The 22,707-nt window shown below is 32.7% G+C and overlaps 1 protein-coding gene across 1 annotated transcript; it reads right to left on the bottom strand.

The window, feature by feature from the left end:
* Positions 1 to 619: 619 nt before the first annotated feature.
* LOC143078220 (perlucin-like protein) lies at positions 620 to 8,121 on the bottom strand. Its single transcript, XM_076253150.1, has 5 exons — positions 7,971 to 8,121; positions 7,491 to 7,603; positions 4,589 to 4,670; positions 4,062 to 4,297; positions 620 to 708 (listed from the first exon to the last, which is right to left on the bottom strand). Exons 1-5 carry the CDS (start codon positions 8,119 to 8,121, stop codon positions 679 to 681), a joined length of 612 nt encoding a protein of 203 aa, XP_076109265.1. The 3' UTR covers positions 620 to 678.
* Positions 8,122 to 22,707: the final 14,586 nt, after the last annotated feature.

Genomic DNA, 22,707 nt, shown 5'->3' with positions numbered 1-22,707 from the left:
GTTTGTACTTAAATTAAACAGTACAGGTGCCACATGTGCTCGATCTTTCGTACCACCTAAGATCAGCCCGAAATGTATGGTGGGATCCGTTTCGCTCCGTCTTTATTGTTCTATGTAGTGTGTTTGTACTGTTTATTGCCTGGTTTTGTCTTCTTTTTAAGTCGTGACGTTGTCAGTTAATTTTCGACATACAAGTTTTTTGCACGTGCTGCAACGTTTCATACATCAATTCGACTGGTTTCTACACGGCCAATTGTTAAACTTGTCCTATTTGACTTATGAACTGTTACCTCATTTTGAAGTCCCAGAGTATTGTATATTACTTTTTTCAGCGAGGCAATAACAAAACAATATATTCGACGTCGCTTTTAAGGGGTGATATTGCGATCATAAATTATGTAGTTTGATTAATATTCTTTATGTGAAGACACTCTCTATTTTTTCATTTGTACTAGCATGTCATAGTTTTCAGTACTCCCTCAACTTCAACAAAACTTTTCGAGTACTTACTACACCAGTGTTTTAATTTCATATTGTCATCATGCTGATTTGTAAAAATGACCCTTAGGTGGTATGTATACTGTTTATGTTAATGAAATTAAAAGAATAATTCCTTTTGTTTGAATTGTTTTAATGAAACAAACAATATAATGTATCTCCACTGTCTACTTGATTTTCTCATCCATTGAACGGAAGGCAGTTCGACCCCTGTAAAAAAAAGAACAGATATAGTAAGTCTTCATATATTTTTATAATAAATTAATTGCAGTTGTATCATGTGTAAAGTAGAGTAAAGTAAGGTAAAGTCATCTTTAATAACAAGGAGCATGAGCTCTTTAACCAACTTATATTTAATAATACAAACATACAAGTAGTACAGGTGTAATACCACTATTGCTTTTCCCCTATTAGTCTTTATTAAATCTACATACAGACGAAAATGTATGTTCATTTTTAAATGATAATTTAGTTTGAGTTGATCTTAAGTTTGAACATTTCTAGATACAAATTGGAGAATGTTCACGAAGGGTTAAAATTGGCCCTAAATTTTTGACGTTTTTAAAATCGGGCCAATAAATTACAAATGTTGTATAGAAATACTTGTGACAATACTATCAATATAAAAATATATTTTATTGGCACCTTATTTTTAAATTTATGGAGCTATGACCCCTGAAATATACATTATATGTATTTTTGGTCAATTTTGGTCAAATTTTTCCACAGTTTTAATTGTTTTTGGAATAATTTACCGTGGCCTCCAACCACGATCCAAAAAGTTTTTATATTCATGAATTCTATATGAAAATTTGAATCTTTTGGCTTCAAAACATTTTGGATCGTAGGTGGCGGCCAGTGTTTTCCTAAGATTTTAGGTCTGAAAATTGAACAAATATACCATATTTTGACAAAATGTCAAAAAATGGGCCTACTTTGGAAAATATTATGTACTTTCATGAAAAGAACTGATTTATTTAGCATTAGGTCTTCTAAAAAAGATCCATTTACGAATCAAATTGTGACCTTTTTGGGGTTTTATGATTAAGTTGATATGTTAGGCCATATCGTGCCATAAGTGAACCTTGTTTGTTAAATTTTCACTTTTCAACAAAATATGTAGAACTAATCTTTGTTTCAAATAAAAAAATACTTGGCATGAGTTAAGTTTTATCCTGTCCAGTACTATAGAAAAAAAAATCACATAACACTTCATTGCATATAAGAAAATAACACTGAAAGTTAACCAATCAAATTTCTCCCCTTATTATATCTGTGTACAAGGTTTAGTCACCATGTAACCTCAAAATTACACAATATTTTCTAGAAATCCCAAATAAAAACATATAAATGGTGCTTTGAAATACCCACGACATATGTTTATGACACAGAAATCTTTTACTGCAATAAAATGTAGGATTAATTACCTACAACTGTCAAATTCAAGGGATTATTTTTTTAGACCTATTTTCGTATATAATTGGATGTGACGTACCATGATTTGGTGGTATTACACCTAAAGTCAGAGGCAAATACAACACGAACATACAGACAGACTGCACATACAAGTAATGATACATAGATATCTCATGCAGAATAAAAACATAGCAAATTATATATTAAAACAAATGTCAAATATCAGCATATAAGAGCACAAAAGAGTAGTATTTCGTTTAAATATTTGACATTATGATTACGTTTTGAGAGTATAAACTTTGAAGCCGAAATATTATTTTCTTCAAATGACCTTGACAAAGTACGTTTGCAGAATGAAGGTAGCGTTATGCAAACTTCTTGTTACAATAGCCAACAACAGTTTCAGCATTTAGTAACGTTCTTTGTGAAATATCTTTTGAATTTGAATTTAAGGCTCTTATACATGTATCAAGACCATGACAAATGACAGCATACAATGCTATAAACCCAATGTAAAGTGCCTGTTTTAAATGTTTCCTCTATTTTTTTTTTAATTGTGTAAAAACGATTAATAAACATGGGGATGCCGATGATTGGTTAGGTGGTTACTATTACATATGAACATACATTTCAATAAATACAATGTTCTTCGTTTCAATTTGTCTTGTATTGATGTTTGCTTACATTTGTTCCAGATATACATAATTGACTTGTGTATTCATCAATTTCGTCGAAGCGTATTTTTGGTTATGAAATACATAAATTTATTTGTTAATGGGAAGAGCAAGATATCTTTACATAGTTACATTTTGATTGACGGAATTATTCAATCAAGATAGATAAACTATCATTGTATAACTCCGATAATCCAATTTAAATGAGACTTTATGAATTGTTATAAAAATCACGAAAAGTGGTGGATCAATAAAATGTTATAAACGCAATGAAAAAGTAAAATCACAAAAGTACTAAACTCCAAGGAAAAGTCAAAATGGAAAGTCCCTCATCAAATGGCAAAATCAAAAGAATATGTCCCAAGTACACGGATGCCCCACTCGCACTATCATTTTCTATGTTCAGTGGACCGTGAAATTGGGGTAACAACTCTCATTTGGCATTAAAATTAGAAAGAGCATATCATAGGGAACATGTGTACTAAGTTTCATGTAGATTAGACTTCCACTTCATCAAAAACAGCCTCGACCAAAAACTTTAACTTGAAGCGGGAAGAACGGACGGACGAACAGACGAACGAACAGACGGACGAACAAACGGATCAACAGACAAGAAAACATAATGCCCCTCTACTATCGGAGGTGGGGCATAAACCAACATACCAGAAAACATAATACCCTCTACTATCGTAGATGGGCATATAAAAAAAAAACACCAAACAAATGGACAACAACTGTCATATTCCTGACTTGGTATTTTCCTTTGTAGAAATGATGGAGTTAAGCAGGTTTTATAGCGCTAAACATCTCACTTGTGTGACAGTCGCATCTGTGAAAATCGAAATGAGACTACATACAAAATAATATTCCCTGTTATCCCACCCTTGAAAAAAGACTGCATAAAATAACATTCCCTGTTTTCGATGTATCAACACTATGAAAAGTTACTGCATCCAATTACATTATTTAGTATCAATACCATGAACATTAATTGCATACAATAACATGCCCTGTTTCAATGTATCAACACCATGAGAAGTACTGCTTCAAATTACATTTTCTGTTATCAACACCGCGAAAAATACTGCTTCAAATTACATTCTCTGTTATCAACACCATGCACAATGACTGCATAAAAACACACTTGCTGTACCAACATCATGGCAAATATCAGTTTAAAAAAAAAGAAAGAAGATAGAAAATGGAAAAGCAAAGACCACAAGTGAAACATGAAAAGAATGTGTTATTGAAGGTGGGTTAAAATATATCAGTCACTTATTGTCTAAATAGCGTAATAACTTACATGTAGAGATTTGAAATGAATATTTCCTTAATAATGTTGCACATGTTGCAGTAAATTAAAACATAAATATCGATAGATAACAATTACATCAAAAAATTATGGGCATGAGAAAAGAAGTAAACAGATATTGGTTTGAAAATGAGAGCAGTCTTGTATAATTATAAACTTACATGTGAACACTCACAGATATACCCCATTCCATGTTGGTGACATGGAGCATCATTCCATTGATACTGATGTGCAGACCAAAAATGAGCACAGTGTTCATTATCTCCACCATTATCCGGTTGTCCTGGAAGCCACTGAGAAAAGCGAACTTTAGAAGAGTCATGAACCCATCTCCAGTGTCCTTCATTTTGAAAGTCTGCCGCACCCATCCAATATCCAAAATAGTGCTTAACCGATTCTGTTATTTCGGAATAATAATAACAAGACGAGTTATAAAAAATGGTTGTTTTATAAACGACCAACAAACAATCATGTTAAGTTATGCAAATCAAAATGCACTCATACCTAAAGCAGTGTAAGCTACAAGAATTTCGAACAATACAAACGTTTTTATAATGATTTACCAACAACACCGTTCTTAATTGGGATTCGGATTATCATCTACTTTTTTTAAATCCTACTTTATTTTGATATGTGTATAACAAACCTGATTGTGTTCCAAAATGTGTTTTATCAAAGATATACTTACTTTTGATCATGTCAACAACCCTAGAGTTTTCTGCTGAATCTGTAATCTTCACAAGGTAACCTTTCATGTTTTTACATTGTTTCTGGAATCACAACAATAGAACGTTATAACCTGGACAACAACAAAGCATGAACATCATGTTAACTCTAAACCCTAGTTTTAAATCGAAAATTCTGATTGTCAGTAAAACCAACGGTATAATCTATAATTTAAAAAAATGACAAAACGACAACCACTGAACAACAGGCGTATTGTTATGCGTTTACTTTTCTACATTGGCTAGAGGTATAGGGGGAGGGTTGAGATCTCAAAAACATGTTTAACCCCGCTGCAATTTTGCGCCTGTCCCAATTCAGGAGCCTCCGGCCTTTGTTCGTCTTGTTTGATTTTTAATTTTAGTTTCTTGTGTATAATTCGGAGTTTAGTATGACGTCCATTATCACTGTACTAGTATACATATTTTTAGGGGCCAGCTGAAGGACACCTACGGGTGCGGGAATTCTCGCTACATTGAAAACCCATTGGTGGCCTTCGGCTGTTGTCTGCTCTATGGTCGGGTTGTTGTCGCTTTGACACATTCCCCATTTCCTTTCTCCATTTTATCCTAACTTAGGACAGGTGAATAAAAATGCAGGGGTTTAAACAGTTTAACAGGCGCCAACCTTGAACATGACCCTAGACAGAAGTGAAACATTATAATATAAAAATACACGCTATAAAATATCAATTGTCAAGGATTAACTCGATAACCAATGCATGAATAAATTTTCTACTTGTCATATTATAGTTTTTTAATGCTTCTTCAGTTTTAGCCAATTTTCTGCGATATGGTCATTTCTTTTTATCAAAAGCTGCTAAAAATATTTAGGTGTTAGAATCGTATAAGTATCGAGTTTTGTCAACAAATGAAGTAGTTTCGACAGAGAAAAAAAATGTCTAACTCCTGTTTAATGTAAGAAAAGCGCTTGATTATTTTGAGCTCACTAGTTTCAAGAGAAAGTAAATGCTTGTGTAACGTGTAACCGGGCGGGGACGTCTGACTATGTTTATCCTCAGTTCGTACCAGTTTCCTGGGATTAGAAGAGCAATGCAAAATTTAAAAGTTAAACACTTTACGTTATACTACTGAATATAAAACAAATACTAAGTACTACACAAAATGAACTACAACACCTATCAACTTAAACCGAACCTGGTAAATTGAAACAGTTTCCTTTAGTTTTTTACTTCTTTTAAACCAAATGTTTGGAACCAGGCTAAAACCTAGATTATGAAACTGGGCAGAACCTTAACGTATGGAACCTATTTGAAAACGAATGTATGAAACAAATTTAAAAGAGGTTCGAAAGATACCAGAGGGACAGTCAAACTCATAGATTGAAAATAAAATGACAACACCATGGTTAAAAATGAAAAAAGACAAAAGGACAAATAATAGTAAAGAAGACACAACACAGAAAACTGAAGATTAAGCAACCGGAACCCCATCAAATACTGGGGGCGATCTCAGGTGCTCCAGAAGGGTATGCAGATCCTGCTCCACATGTGGTACCCGTCGTGTTGCTTAGGTCATTAAAACTATGGAAACTTACGTATGAAAACTTATTGAAAAATATGTCTATAACTGTCGAATTTAATTTGGACAACCTGGCCTTGCGGTCATAAAACTTTCGATTCAGTTTTTTGTACTCATACTCTAAAATCAACCAAACAAAATGTTGGATTTCATGTTTCGAGCATGATTTTTGTGCTCCGAACACTGAGCAAAGTTTTATGACTTCAAACCCTGTACTGAACCAAATTTTACTTTGTTTAACAAACCCTTCTGTTTGCCTTAAACTATTAACTTTCCAACCTCACGGATGTTCACTGTCGGCCGTCCTCGGTACAAATGACAACATTACGACGACTGTAGTTTTAGGTAGCAATACACAGTTAGGAAAAAAACTTAAAATTGACACTCATAATTTTTAAACACCCTCTTTCCCCTCCTGTCTAACAAAGAAGGATTTATATGTGTGTTATGCATGTATATACTTATAGAAAGAGAATCTTCCATAGATTTGATTTCTAATGGTCATAAGGGTGAAATATAATCCCTCTTGGGTGTAACCATGGCAACAATCTGCATTTCTTAGATACAAAATATAGCAAAAAAGGGGGGTGAACATGTCACAAAAGTCTCCACAATTTGGTCTAAAGGAAAATTTCAATCAATTACTGTAATACCTTTCCTGAATCCATAGGTTTATATCTATCAAGTGGTCCCAAAAAAATCATATGCTTATCTGCTCGTTTTTCCATAAAATTGAATTGAAAAGATCGAGCGCAAAATCTTTGTTGATAAACACTACAATAATGTATGGACCTATGAACGGTACGGATAGGAAAATACGGACTGTCAATCATATAAATGGCCTATAAAACATGTTAAAAACAATCTTAATGTTCATATAAACCCACTAAGAAGGCTATATTATTCTTCAATTATCTAAAAATCAATTTTATTGTACAAAAACTTTCATATTTAAAAAATTCACAGGGGCCATAATGCGAAACTAAACTTCTAACTGTGTATTGCTACCTTAGTCGACTTGGACTGGCTATACAGCCCTTGTACGGTCGTATGGCAACATTACTGAGAAGTTATGTACACTAGGAACACGGACTTCGAAGAGAGCATCCTTGAAACAACTGTACAGGTAAAACGTCATATAGCAACCAAGAATAAAGGGATGATTTGCGATGCCGTTTTCAATTATAAAAAGATCAAATGGGAAAATGCAAAGAGTAATCGGAAAATATATATCTGTAGAAATATTATAATATTCATAAACTGTATATTCATTACTCTTTAATAGTTTCCGCTGTTGAATTTATTAAAAGTTAAAAGTTTACATACAGCAGCATCATGCCATTTTCTTGTGTCCGGTGAAAAAAAGTAGCAGTGATTCTTGTATTTCTTCCAACCAGCTGGACACTCGTTTGAGTAAGAAGTACACTTGCAAGAATTGTCTGTTAAACAAATAAAGAAACATTCATAAGTTTATAAAAAAAGAACAATACTGTTATGAAGGGTTGTGTGCTAACTATATGTATATGTTTAACTCGGCCACGTTCATCTTGTGTCTGTTACAAGCTGAATACATTCTAAAAAAAGTACACCCCTTTCCGATCAACATAAAAAAGGGTATAGTAGTAATCTAAATAAAAATTAAAACAACATAGCGTTTCCTTAATTAATTTAAGTTAATGATATATATATATATATATATATATTCTTCAACTTCGTGCAAATGGAAATTCTGCTTGTTTTTGTTAAACATGTTAATTGTTGTCAAGTTTCCATAGATTTATACCATACATGTACATATATATTTACCGTTTATCTTGTTTTCGAAGGATTCGAGTAAGGACCGCATTTCGGATATCATCGCTTTCTCTTTGGATCTGTCACATATTGTTGTCTCGATCATAGAAATACAACACAGAACCAGAATTACAGACAAGAACATCCTGTAAAAACTTAACATTTATGTACATTGATGCAAATTAAGGAATATATATTACTATCGTAAACCGACATGTTAACAGATATAAATTATTTGCTTCCACAAATTAGGTGAGTCGTGAACTAACTGATATTTTTATGAAATAGGATTAATATATTTTTTACGATTTCATACTACTAGAAATTTATTATGATTTTAGAAATTCTGTTACTTACCACAACATATTAAAGGAATTGTCCTTTTTATGCCAATATTATTCATAAAAACACAGAAGATTGGCAAAGAAAAGTAAAATCATCTCTTCTAGGAGTGGAAGGGGACGAAATCAGTTTACAAAATTGTTTTTTAAAATTGAATAGCTCAATTTTCAAGAACGGGTTTAAGTAATTTATATTAATGGTTGTATTTCGACAAATTATGTGTCAAGCAAAATACAATTCAATTCAAATTAATCAAGGGTTAATATGTTTTAATTTATTTGCAAAGTGTCAGATAGATTTGTATTAGGGTTGAATCAAGATATGAAAAATTTACAATGACAGATGATATGCACCATGAAATTTTAGCAGCCTGCGATTAAAGTTTTGTTTTAATTAATTTATTGATAACCGTATACTTCTGTCCCATTTTTTCCTTCCTTCAAGTTACTCACGACAATACATCATTTTAAGGTGAATTAAAGGTTAACATTCTTTAATCGATTTCCAAAACTCAAGGTGAATAAATTCATGGTAAATAGACATCATAAAATTAATAGAGACAGATAAAACTGCATAAAAAACAAACAAATGAAACTTGCAAATCGAATAAATCTACGTCAAAAGTTTCAAAAAACCCTCTATGACGTCGTGGTAGTGTAACGTCATGTTGTAGGAACATCGTGCGCAACGTTTTGTTGAAATAGTTGGATATTGTATTGCATGCCTATTTGTCCCGCAGCTCTTCGCGGTTCGGGTAAAGACTAGCTTTAATGAAAGTACGTGATTAAATTTATTGCTTTTTGCAGTGGCAAATATTTCATACATTCAAGGAAAGAGAACCAATTAGATAATTTGTCCAATACCAGAGATAATATTTAACGTTTCGAAAAGATATTCTGACAATGGTATTTTATTTCAAATTAAAAATTTTATAAGTAGAGAACGCGGTATGTTGTCAATGCGAAAACTCTCCATCCGAGATGAAGTGGCGTAGAAGTTTAACCGCTAAGCGACCATATGTCATCACATAAGGCTTTCAACAATGGTTGATTAATTGATTGTTGGTTGCTTAACGTCAATGGCAAATATGTCATGCATTTTCTGGACGAGAACAAGTTACAATTATACATACAATAGTTTGGTCTTATAATAGAGGCAATCCGGGATAAAAGTCGGGGATTTTTTTTACAGCCACTAAAAAATGATGGTAAATTGAACTGGAACAGACGTTTTGTATTGCAACTTGTCACTTACAGACCCCGTAAAGAGTTATTGCAAGGGGTCTTACCGTGTATAGAGTGTAACACTCTCAACACGAGGCATCGATTTTTATCGTACCCATTCTGACCGGACGTGGCTGTAAACTTGTACATCATGCACAGCCAAACGGACGCCCTACTTTTGTAAGTGTTTTACTGCCAATCGGAAGAAAATCAAGTGACCATATTTATATTCTCCAGTTACCTTTGGGGTGCTTTAAACAATGAGAAAAGCACATACCGCACATCATACTATGAAAGGCATTGAAAGAAAAATAGAAAATAATTCAAAATAGGAAGTAAATAGCGAGATGTACATTAAACAGCAAACGATAACAAATATAATATACAGCAGCAAACAACAAGTCATGTATATGTCAAAACCAGATTTTTTTTAAAAAGAAAGAGATAAGAATTTTTATACTTCTAAAATATATAGATTAGTAATTTAAAAAAAATGTAGACATGTTGTGTAATAAAACATATTATATCGCCAGTCATAAATCATACTTAAAAATTCCAAAGATCTTTTAGAGGACATACAATCTAACTCTCTTCCATCTTGTAACAGTATTAAAACATTTGACTTTTCTACTCTTTATACTAGTATTCCACATTCCAAACTAAAAGACAAATTGAAAGAGTTGGTATTGCTTTGCTTCGTAAAACAGAATGGCCAACGTAGATACAAGTATCTTGTCTTAGGGAGGGATAAATCCTACTTTGTAAAGGATCACTCTGATTCGAACAAAAAATTCTCTGAAACTGATATTATCAAGATGCTTGATTTCTTGATGGACAACATATTAGTTACATTCGGAGGACGTGTTTTTAAACAGACTGTCGGCATTTCAATGGGAACAAACTGTGCCCCTCTACTTGCCGACTTGTTTCTTTATTGTTATGAGGCTGACTTCTTGCAGGAACTTCTTAGGAAGAAAGATAAGAAGTTAGCAATATCCTTAAACTCTACTTTTCGCTATATTGATGATGTTCTTTCTCTAAATAATTCAAAATTTGGTGACTATGTGGAACGCATCTATCCAATCAAGCTAGAGATAAAGGATACTACAGATACAGTTAAGTCGGCCTCATATCTTGACTTACATCTAGAAATTGACAATGAGGATCGGTTGAAAACAAAACTTTACGACAAAAGAGATGATTTCAGCTTTCCAATTGTGAACTTTCCATTTCTAAGTAGCAACATTCCAGCAGCACCTGCATACGGGGTATATATCTCCCAATTGATACGATATTCCCGTGCTTGCATTTTCTATCATGATTTTCTTGATAGAGGGTTGCTGCTCATAAGGAAGTTATTAAACCAAGAGTTCCAAATGGTAAAGTTGAAATCATCCCTTCGTAAATTTTACGGACGCCATCACGAGTTGGTTGACCGTTATGAAATAGCCGTTTCACAAATGATATCGGATATGTTCCTTACGTCGTAACTACAATCCCCTTCCCTTTCATGAATGTGACCTACCGAATTAGACTATTTACCGGATTTGTTATCACATAAGCAACACGACGGGTGCCGCACGTGGAGCAGGATCTGCTTACCCTTCCGGAGCACCTGAGATCACCCCTATTTTTTTGGTGGGGTTCGTGTTGTTTATTCTTTACTTTTCTATGTTGTGTCGTGTGTGCTGTTGTTTGTTTGTCTTTTTCATTTTTAGCCATGGCGTTGTCAGTTTGTTTTAGATTTATGAGTTTGACTGTCCCTCTGGTATCTTTCGTCCCTCTCTTAATTGATTGACCTGTATTTGTATCTCGTATGTGGTTAAAAACGTCCGTTACAATTGAAATTCAACCAATGACCCAACGTTATTTTCATTTTTTGGTGCGAACAATATAGTTACCTATTATCTTTCAGACTCTTAACCGGCTTATTAGAATAAGGCAAATCTAAATGAATTTTCATATGTGTAACTTAAAGCAACTTATTTCAGATGAAATACACATATGAAGGAAACGGACATGAAAATACAGATATAATTTTATGGTTGTATTATGTTCGAATTTTCGGTAATCATTCTTATATAATAGACTAAAATTTAATTGAAAATAAAAAAAAAATAGGAATAGGAACTAATTTGTAAAACATACCTTATAAGAAAATATGATCTAAAACAAAACTTTTTTCTGACTATCTGTCAGTGACTATTTTACTAAGAAATAGGAATAAAGTAACCTTTTCATTGTAACATGCAATGTATGTAATTTCACTGGAATCAGCTGTTACCATATTGTGTTACGGTTATACAATGCATGATCCATACCATTTTTTCGATTTTTTATTTACATTGGTTGCATTTTTCTTGAAGTTCTTTCTTTTCTGATAATGTTCTAAAACTAACGCTTTTAACTTAGATGTTAGATAAAAAAAAGGTTAAGCCAATTTTCTTCATTTTTCAATCTTTGATTCAAACCGGCTGTGAGTAGGGTGATGTCCGACTGGCGTATGGGCGACCGGAGGGAAACAGGTGCCCATAACTTGTGTATTCAAATATCTCCTTCATTTTTCAACCCAGATCCCCGAAACTTTACATATAGATTGCTCTGGAAGTCGTACATCGGATATTTTAGAATTGTTAGAGGAAGTCCTTTCTAAATTTAACAGACCTTGAAACTTAATCATTATTCAGAAATAAATTATAAAAGAGGTATATGGTGTTGTGTAATCATCTCCTAAAGTTGCTTTCCAAATCCCTGAATTAGAAATATAATTGCCAATGAGTCATCTCTTCACAAGAGACAAAATGACACAGAAATTAACCACTATAATATGTCTTCACGGCTTCATCAAGGAGCAGAGCAAAACACAAATCGCATTTCAGCTTTAAAAGACCCCGAAATGTAAATGTCAAACAATTCAAACGAGAAAACGAACGGCCTAATTTATGTACAAAATAATGAACGGAAAAAATATATGTAACACGGCGATACACGACAACCACTGAATCACATACTCCTCACTGTGGACAGCCATATATAGATTGGTCGGAGTTATATAGGTTAGCGAACGCCAAACCCTCCTCTAAATCCTGAGCCAGTGGTGCCTCGGAATAATACAAGAGCTGAACAAAATAATAAACAAACAAAACATATGGTCGTGACCGGTTACTTGTACTTCCAAACAACAAAAAGACAGTTAGTACAGTTACTGACAGTTAGTTCAAAGCCAACAGCCACTATTAAGATCTAAGATCTTAACCCTGCATGAAGAATGGACATTTGTTTAAGTTGTGCGCATAGACCTGCTGTAATGCAATTTTGCTAATTTTCCAATATTTGGAACTTAGACTTTATGTAGCAAAATTTATAAAAGAAAGTACAAGTTTTATGCATGTAATCAACTACAACATGTATTACAGTTTTCAAACCAGATGCTATAACATTCGCAGGAAGATTGCAAATATTATGAAGTGGTGCACCTGCATGCTCTTATATCATTCTAGTAGAATTTGAACGGTTCAATGTTCAGACGAATTATACAGATGTATTTCCAGCCTTGTGTCACCATCACTGCTGGTGATTCGATGGATAAAATATATTGAAGAGTCGTCACTGGTTCAGACATACTTATAATATAAATATTTATTGTGACTGCATCATTAATTTGTAGGATCCTTAACAATAGATAATTTAGCTTATCTATACCAATTTCATCTTCATGCCTTATTTATCATGTACTGTGTTTCGACGCTAGATTAAAAGTGTCGAGGAAAGGTAACACCCGGCCACCGAAAGCTTTATTATTGTAGAGCCTAGGTGTTCGAGTGGTCTAGCACGACCGGATACAGTGCAAGGCGATTTGGTGCCACGATAACTTAGTAGCAAGAATTCTAATACTGGCGAGGGAAGAACAAAAAATTCGCAAAAAGGCTTTGCTTTAAACACTTTCTTGCATGGGAAAATCACAACAAGAACTTAAAAAGTCAGATTTATTTAAAAAAGGATACGGTAGTTATGTAGATATAGTTCAAGGCAGAAACCTGCAAGCGTCATCAATGATTGATAAACGTAACCAGCATGCGTCAATGACTAAATATGGTAATCAAAAAGCGTCAATGATTTAGTACGGTAATAAAAATGCGTCAATGAGTAATTACGGTAATCAAAATGCGTCAATGATTTAGTACATGTACTGTGACTAACATTCTTTTATGATGCACAGTAAACATCATACGTCAATGGTTTAGTACAGGTATTCTAACCAACATGCATCAATGACTTAGTGGAGTAACCCACATACGTCAATGGTTTAGTACAGTAGCCCATATACGTCAATGATTTAATACAGTAACTCACATATATATGTCAATGATTTAGGACAGTAATCAACATGAAGCAATGGTTTAGCGCAGTTACATGCGTCAATGATTAGGTACTGTAACCAATATGCGTCATGTGCAATGATTTAGTACAGTAACCAACATAAGTCAATGATTTGGTACTTTCACCAACATGCGTCAATGACTAAACACAGTAACCAATATGCGTGCGTCATGTGCAATGATTGTGTACAGTTACAACATGTGTTATTAATTTTGTACAGTAATCAGCAGGTGTCAATCCTTCAATTCAGTAACGAACATGATCCAATGATTTAGTTCAGTAACCAATATATGCCATGTGCAATGTGCAATGGTTTAGTACAGTAGCCCATATACGTCAATGATTTAATACAGTAACTCACATATATATGTCAATGATTTAGGACAGTAATCAACATGAAGCAATGGTTTAGCACAGTTACATGCGTCAATGATTAGGTACTGTAACCAATATGCGTCATGTGCAATGATTTAGTACAGTAACCAACATAAGTCAATGATTTGGTACTTTCACCAACATGCGTCAATGACTAAACACAGTAACCAATATGCGTGCGTCATGTGCAATGATTGTGTACAGTTACAACATGTGTTATTAATTTTGTACAGTAATCAGCAGGTGTCAATCCTTCAATTCAGTAACGAACATGATCCAATGATTTAGTTCAGTAACCAATATATGCCATGTGCAATAACTTAGCACAGTTAACAACATGCCTCGATGTTAGATTTAGTACAGCAATCATTATGCGTCATACATGTATGTAATGATTTATTACAGTAACCTACATACGTCAAAAAATTAGTACAGTAATCAACATCCATCAAATGCAATGATTTAGCACAGTGACATGCGTCAATAATTTAGCACAGTAATATGCGTTAATGATTTAGCACAGTAACATGCGTCAAAGATTTAGCACAGTAACATGAGAAAATTAATTATCACAGTAACATGCGTCAATCATTCAGTAAAATGATCAATATGTGTACGTCATGTGCCATGATTTTGTACAGCAAAAACATGCGCTATTGAAATGGTAAAGCATCATCATCATTATCATGTATTTCAATCATTTAGTACAGTAACTATTATGCGTCATACATGTATGTAATAATTTAGTACAGTAACAAATATGCGACAATGATTTATACTTTATAAATTTCATAGATATAAGAAGATGAGGTATGAGTGCCAATGAGACAACAATTTATAAAATGTAAATCACTATAATAGGTCAAAGTACGGTCTTCAATACAGAACCTTGACTCGCACTGAACAGCAAACAACATACAGTACATACGTCAATAATTTGGTTAAGTAAGCAACATACGTAAATGATTTAGTGACTAATTTAGGATTTTAAAGATGAAACGAATGAATGGTGTTTGGAAAGAAAAATGTATGACTTTGAATAGAAATTAAGTTAACTTGTAACATAAATTGTATTTTTTTCTTTTGATGTTTTAATAAAATGATTTGATCAATAAGTGCGTTGAGAGAAAACCATGGTATACTATCACCAGGCTCAAGCTAGTAGCCACTCGCTAGCAGCCACTAAGCTTACAGCCAGTTTTCGGATATGTACTCATTTTTTTTAATTTATTTATGACCAATATATGATAGGTGTTTAATATAAAATAAAGCAGTCGGAGAAATATTCGATGATTTGAAAAATATCTAGTCCTGTTAATTAATTTGAGACAATAGTAATCGATGTTAATATACCAAACAGCGTGCTCCCCGCTTTTAATTTTAATAGTCATTAACACATGACATGGGTAAAATCTCTTTGTTCTTACTGTGCCATAATCCTGATAATGCACAGCAAAGATGTGCATTAACTACCTCAGATAAATTGCACAGTTCAAATCTATTTTTACCTTTAGGGGCGATTCCTTGATTTTGAAACGGGCGTTATTCTATCAAATTAAAAAATATATATATATCACCGAGTGTAGCGAGACTAAAAACAATTTGACGACTTTAAGGCAAAACACGATACTGTGTCCAATCCTAGGGTTAACGATATGTTCGTCGTATATTTTTATAAGAGACAAATCTGTTTTAACGAAACACTATAATTCTGAAGCAGTATATATCGCTTACTTTTGATTTGACAAAAGGTTTATTTTTTGTACACAAAGTATGGTGGGCAAGGAAATTATTTATTATCTATCAAATAAAAAATAGAAAAGAAGAAAAAAGTATTGCCGTAGAACACTTTTTTTTAACATTTCCGTAAGGGTGGGGTAGGGTGTCAACTTTGAACCTAATTTAAAAAAAAAATTAAGCGTAAGCACATCTTGAATTTTTTCTCAAGTAAACCTTACCTATTCAGCTTCAAATTGCACCTAGTGGTGACAAAAGTATTGCCGTAGAACATTTTTTATTTACATTTCCGTAAGGGTGAGGTAGGGAGTTCTTTTAACCGATAAATTCAGCAACCCTTACCGTTATGTTGATGATAGTTTTTCGTGTAATTAAGAATGGTTTTAGTATATTGGCGAAATTTTCCAAAAAAAACCCACTTTCGATAAATCAAATCATGCTTAACGATTGTTATAAATGTCCTTTCCTAGATTAATATATTTCAGTTTTACAAGGGAAACTCAGCACTTAAAGTTATGACAAAAGGGACAATTTATGTTTCCTATTGTTTATTTTCCCATTTTAGGTGGTGAGGTTCTTTTGCCACCACTTTACGGTGTTTATATTTCACAACTAGCTATAGTTTGCTATGCCCGTGTCTGTTCTGACGTATAAAAAAAATAACGAAAGTTATCTATGTATTACTGCCATGGATTTCGTTATCACAAGCTACTTAAACCTTTACTAAATTCTTCCAAAGATATAAAGATTTGGTTTTGATCCAGGGTGTGCTTACGCTTAGATTTTTTTAAATTAGGTCCAAAGTTGGGGGTCGGACACCCTACCCCACCCTTACGGAAATATTAATAAAAAATGTTCTACGGCAATACTTTTTTCTTTTTTTCTTTTTTTTTTGATAGATAATAAATAATTTTCGTGCCCACCATACTTTGTGTACAAAAAATACACCTTTCGTCTAATCAAAAGTAAGCGATATATCCACTGCTTCAGAATTATAATGTTTCGTTAAAACAGATTTGTCTCATTACGAAATATCAATGCACGAGTGCAACTTTCTTTTCTTGTCAAGCAGAACAATTATAACTTTTCAGGAACTATTTGACAGGATGTCGGGAATATGGGAAGCTGTTTGACACAATATCACAAAATTAATTGATGATTTCAATGTCAATTCCCTGTTACAAACATTTTTGTAAGCATTTCAATAATTTTATTACATATTTACGATTTTATGTACACTTAAAACTATTGACTATTAAAATTAAAAGCGGGGAGCACGCTGTTTGGTATATTAACATCGATTTATATTGTCTCAAATTAATAAACAGGACTATATATTTTTCAAATCATCGAATAGTTCTCCGACTGCTTTATTATATATTAAACACTTATCATATATTTACGGAAGCCGATAAGGGCCATTCAAAAAAAAAAAAAATTGTGTCGTAATTACGACATAGCATGTCGTAATTTCGACATACCATGTCGTTATTACGACATCGCTATGTCGTAATTGCCAAGAGACTAAATGACACAGAAATTAACAACTATATGTCATCATAATGCCCTCAATAATCAGAAAAGCCCCCGCATAGTCAGCTAAGCCTATAAAAGAGGGAGGAAAGATACCAGAGGGAGAGTCACCGAAATACTGTGTGGCAGACAGTGTTATTAATTAATTATTAGCTCCCTTGGTAAAACTCCAAATTTCATATTTAATGTATTTCATTGTTAAAAAATTTACATGAAGCTTAATAAGCATATATTTGTGCATAGCTTTTGCTATTTGAATTTATTGGTTAAAGGTTTTTATTCATATTGTAAAGTTTAATATTTGCATCGTCGCAAAATCTTTGGTTACCTTCTTTGGATACCTTCAGTGAGAAACTTTAACTTGTATATTTTATAGATCCCATCTAACTTTAGTCAATTACCGGCCGTGGAAGAGCTGTACAGCCAGACAAGGTTGATATAAATTTCTATTTGTGGGTGGAATTATATGAGGACTGACTTTGCAAGCCAAGCATTCCATCTCCCTATAAATAAGAGCAAACTACATGGCTTCTTGTAATAAGGATGCATTGAAGTATTGATTGCTTTATGCCTACTTTCAAACATTGGGCGCGATGTTTCTACAACACGACGTTACACTTAAAATGCGGTGTCGAAGAGGGTTTTTGACTTCGATTAATTTTTGCAAGTTTTATTCGGTTTTTTATATTGTTGGTTAGCTAGAACAGTTCTAACCTAGAACTAACTAAAAGGTGTCAGGCTGACAGTTTTACATACTGTTCTAGAACAGTTCTCCTGACAGATTCTGACAGAATTTATGAGAGGTTAGAACTGATCTCCACTGTAGATATAAAGAGGTACCAGTTCTAATGTCAGATTTTTCATTTTTGAATAATTGGTAATTCATTTTACAGAGTTAGAGGTTTTGCAGTTTCAATGTAAAGATTCTGCTAAACATGTTTTTGCGGAGAGTACTTATAAAAAAACTCAGTTAGAATCATATTTTAGGTTTTGTATATATTTTGAACTTAATCCTGTTCCTGCTACAGTTCATGTTTTGACACTATATGAACAGTTTCTAAGTAGAAGTTTTAAATCTGTTGACTCTATCAAGAATTATATTAGTTCACTTAAATATCTGCATTTACTGTTAGATTTAGAATATCCACAGTTTGAAGCTTTTCATTTGAGATTAGTATTAAAAGGTTAATGTAGAATTAATGCACATTGCCTAAAACAGGCCTTGCCAATTACTCCTCACATTTTACTTCAAATTTATGATAAGCCAGATATGAATAGTGCGCATGATGCTACTATATGGTGTTTATTTTTACATGCCGTTTTTTATGTTTAGAAAATCTAATTTGGTTCCAGATTCTGTTTCTACTTTTGATCATAATAAGCAGCTTTGTAGGGATAGTATTATTTTCGATTTTAAGCGTAAGCTATTATTGATAAGTGTTAAATGGTCGAAAACCATTCAGTTTGGTGAGAGAGAATTATTGATACCTCTAGTCTCAATACCAGATTCTCCATTGTGTCCCGTTTAAGCTTTTTTGAATATGTAGTCTTTAGTTTGTACTTCTGATAAGAGTCCAGCTTATTGTTTTATGAAAAATAAATTATGTGTTCCTGTCACGTATAGACAATTTCAGACAATATTGAAACAGTTAATTACTGAGATTGGTTTTGATGCGTCTTCATATTCTACACATAGTTTTAGGCGAGGGGGTGCTAGCTGGGCTTTTGAAGCCGAAGTACCTACTGAATAAATTCAATTGTATGGAGATTGGAAAAGCGATGCTTACAAGAGATATTTAAAATTTTCATTAGACGATAAGATTCCAATAGCAGAAAAGATGACGGCACATATTTCTGATGTTTTACTATAAATTTTACAGGGAATTTCTTAGAAAAAAGGGCGACCATTGTGTTAGCGTCTATACCTAAATATGTTAGTGGAATAGATGGGTGTACAACTCAGGCCTTTCCTGGTGCCACTATTGGTCGTCTTACTGAATAAATTTCATCTGGGAAAGTAGATTTAATTTCATTAGATTTCGTTATAGTTCATGTTGGTACTAATAATATTTCTTCGTCTTAATCCGTAGATACTATTATGTCATATTTTGGAGATTTAATTCAGTTTAATTAGTTTAAAAAGAAGACATTTGCTAAATTGATATTTACTTCTATTCTTCCTAGACCAGTTGGTCACATAAAAACTGGATCTAAAGTTAATAAAGTTAATACTGAGTTTAAAAGAATGTGTAAAAGAAATAATTTATTATATTGTAATTTGTATAGGAGTTTCTTACTCGATAATATTCCAGATTCTTTCTTATTTGCTCCGAGAGATGGGCTTCATTTAAATTTTGCTGGTACAGAACTTTTCAGAAAAAAAAATAATCAATATTATTAAGCATCAGAGTATATAAATTGTAATGTGTTAGAATTGTGTTTTTATTTACTTCATACATGTATATTGTTTGTTACAATTATTCTTTTTTCTCTTTTCAGAGACCTTGCATCCTGAATATGATGTTGGTTTTCCTCTAACTACTCAGGATCTACGTATATATGGAGTTGGTTTGCTGTTTGGTCCTTTCATTATCTATACACATTTTGAAAGGATAGAGCTTATTTGAAGAGAGAAAAAAGAGTGATAATAGTCTGTCTTGCAGGGTTGGCGGATGTTTGCCAACAAATTTGGTTATATATTTATGTTCATGTATTCGTTTATGTATTTATTTTTGATATATTGTGTTTTGTAATATATTGAAAAAATATTTATAACAGGCAATACAAATTATACCTATTGACTTCCTTTTATTTTACCCACTTGATAATTCCAAAAGAATTTCTTGTTTATCAAAATCCTTTGATTTGAATATTATATCACGTTCGTCTTAATAATCAAGCTTAATATTCTAGATCTCGTTTTACATATCACTAGAGTAATATAAAGTATATCTGATCCAAAGAAAGTCATTAGATTGAACTATACCGGATAAATACAATTTAACATAAAATATTTAGTGATGCGTCTAGACAATAAAGAAAGTTGTTGTTCACGTATAACAGTGTAGTGTACGTATGAATTCCAGAATTAATTGTACCCTTGATAGTCTGGATGTAGTTAATGTTTACAGATAAGGAATATAAGATTGATCGATTATTGAGTCTTTTGTGCTTTACGTCCAGTTGCAAACATTTCATACATATTCAGAGTAATTATTATATCAAATTAGACAGGTTCTTTCAATTGGGTTGACCTAGAAGAAGAGATTAGAACTTCTACTGGTACATGTAAATGAGGATATGTCGGACTTTGGAGATATAAATTGCACACGCACAGACAAATGGAAAAGACAATTGTAATGTATATTTCTATAAAGTTATTTGATTTGGTACACATGTATGTATAAACGTATAAGCTGGAGAAATGGAAGATTAAATTATGATGAATGAGCTATTTTCCCTTCTAGATCCGCTTATTTCATCCCAAAATTTGGTGGAGTTCTTGTCGGTCGCGCAGTCTTATTTTTCTTGAGTTGAGGCCTGTTTTTCTTCTAATTTTTATAGACGTATTTACACTTGTAAAATGCAACTTATCCGTTGTTACTTAAAATCAAACAAGTTTCTGCAAAGTTTTAAATGTAATTTGTTATGGTATGTATAAACGTATTGACTACGGAATAAAAGAACAAAGTGTAAACTAATTGCAATTCAGGAAACAAAAGAGATATATATATATAAGTATTAATTAATTTTGCTTTTTTATAAACAAGTTTCTGCATAGTTTTGACGAATAATTTAAAACATTGATTGTTCAACTTGGATGACATCAGAGGTTAATTCGGGAACAGACCTCCATGTAGGGTCGTTCAGAGAAAACTTGAAGCTAAGTTTCCAAAGGTGTACTCACGTCTATTGGTTCCTTTGTTTCTTCAGCTTAAACACACATGCACTTTTATACATTGTCATGATACCACAGGAATAGAACCAAATACTTTAAAAGATAATTGTAGTCCATCCTTTTATCGAATGAAAAAACTTTATCAACGTATATTGCTCAAAGTTCTTCAACAGTGATGTACATGTTGAATGTCCATTGGAATGACATGAAAAAAAGTTAATTTCGTTCTTTGTCCCAAATATGTAGAACTATTTGCCACTGTACGTAACTACAACATTTCAATCAATCAATGAAATGATAAATCATTGAATTTACACAAATTCAGAAATAATTTAATTTTTCTTCATATTGTATCAAAGCAATTTACTAAACGGATTTGAACATGTCAAGCTTTTCTTCATTATAAAAAGCAATGTCAGATCTACAGTTATGTTATATTAGTAACGTCAGATCTACAGTTATGTTATATTAACTTTTCAAGGTTCTTCCGGAACGTATTATCTATTTCCAACTATTGTTTCTAGAAAACAGATAATGAAATGGGATGGATTTCCCCGAGAGAGATATAATGGTGATTTCTTTCATGCATGCAATCACTGAGACGGAGAAAAGCGATATAAAACAGGTTCAAAAGATAATTACAAAGTGATGTTTCTAGTACAACCGAGTTTTCCTTTTATATACAGTTTGTTTTTATTTGTTTTTCTTGAGCTGAAAGTAAACATACTTGATAAAATGATTGTTCAATTATTATTATAGTATAAGGTGTCTCTTATTCAATCTATATAATACCTGCTTAAATACAACATCGTTCTTTTATAACTATATCCCTGTATCCATTTGTATACTGTAAACTAACTTATTTTTGCGGATACTTTATTTCGCGGTTAACTCTTTTTTTCTCATTTCGCGGTGATTTAATTTCGCGTTTCGCTAATTCACTTGATGTAGTTAAATATGCAAACATTCAAATTTAATATATTCGCAACGATTTATCTTCGCGTTATTTATCCACTCGCGAAAGTCGCAAAAATAAATCGCTCGCGAAAAAAAGGTGGATTACAGTAGCCGACACTATTATTTTATTTACCCTGTGCAAGAGGGTCTTGAAGGGAGAGTTTTTATTTCTTGTATCTTTTTAAACACTTTTTTGAACTCTTTATATCATTGCACATTATTCTCTTTTATCCATATTTCAGATTATTTTCTTTTTCCTTTTGCACTCACTCATTCTGTATTCTTTAATGTTCTCTTTGTATTC

This window comes from Mytilus galloprovincialis, chromosome 6, assembly GCF_965363235.1.
Source record: "Mytilus galloprovincialis chromosome 6, xbMytGall1.hap1.1, whole genome shotgun sequence".
NCBI classification, from domain to species: Eukaryota; Metazoa; Mollusca; class Bivalvia; order Mytilida; family Mytilidae; genus Mytilus; species Mytilus galloprovincialis.
The sequence above is the reverse complement of the archived record's forward strand: the minus strand, read 5'-3'. Positions and strand labels throughout refer to the sequence as shown.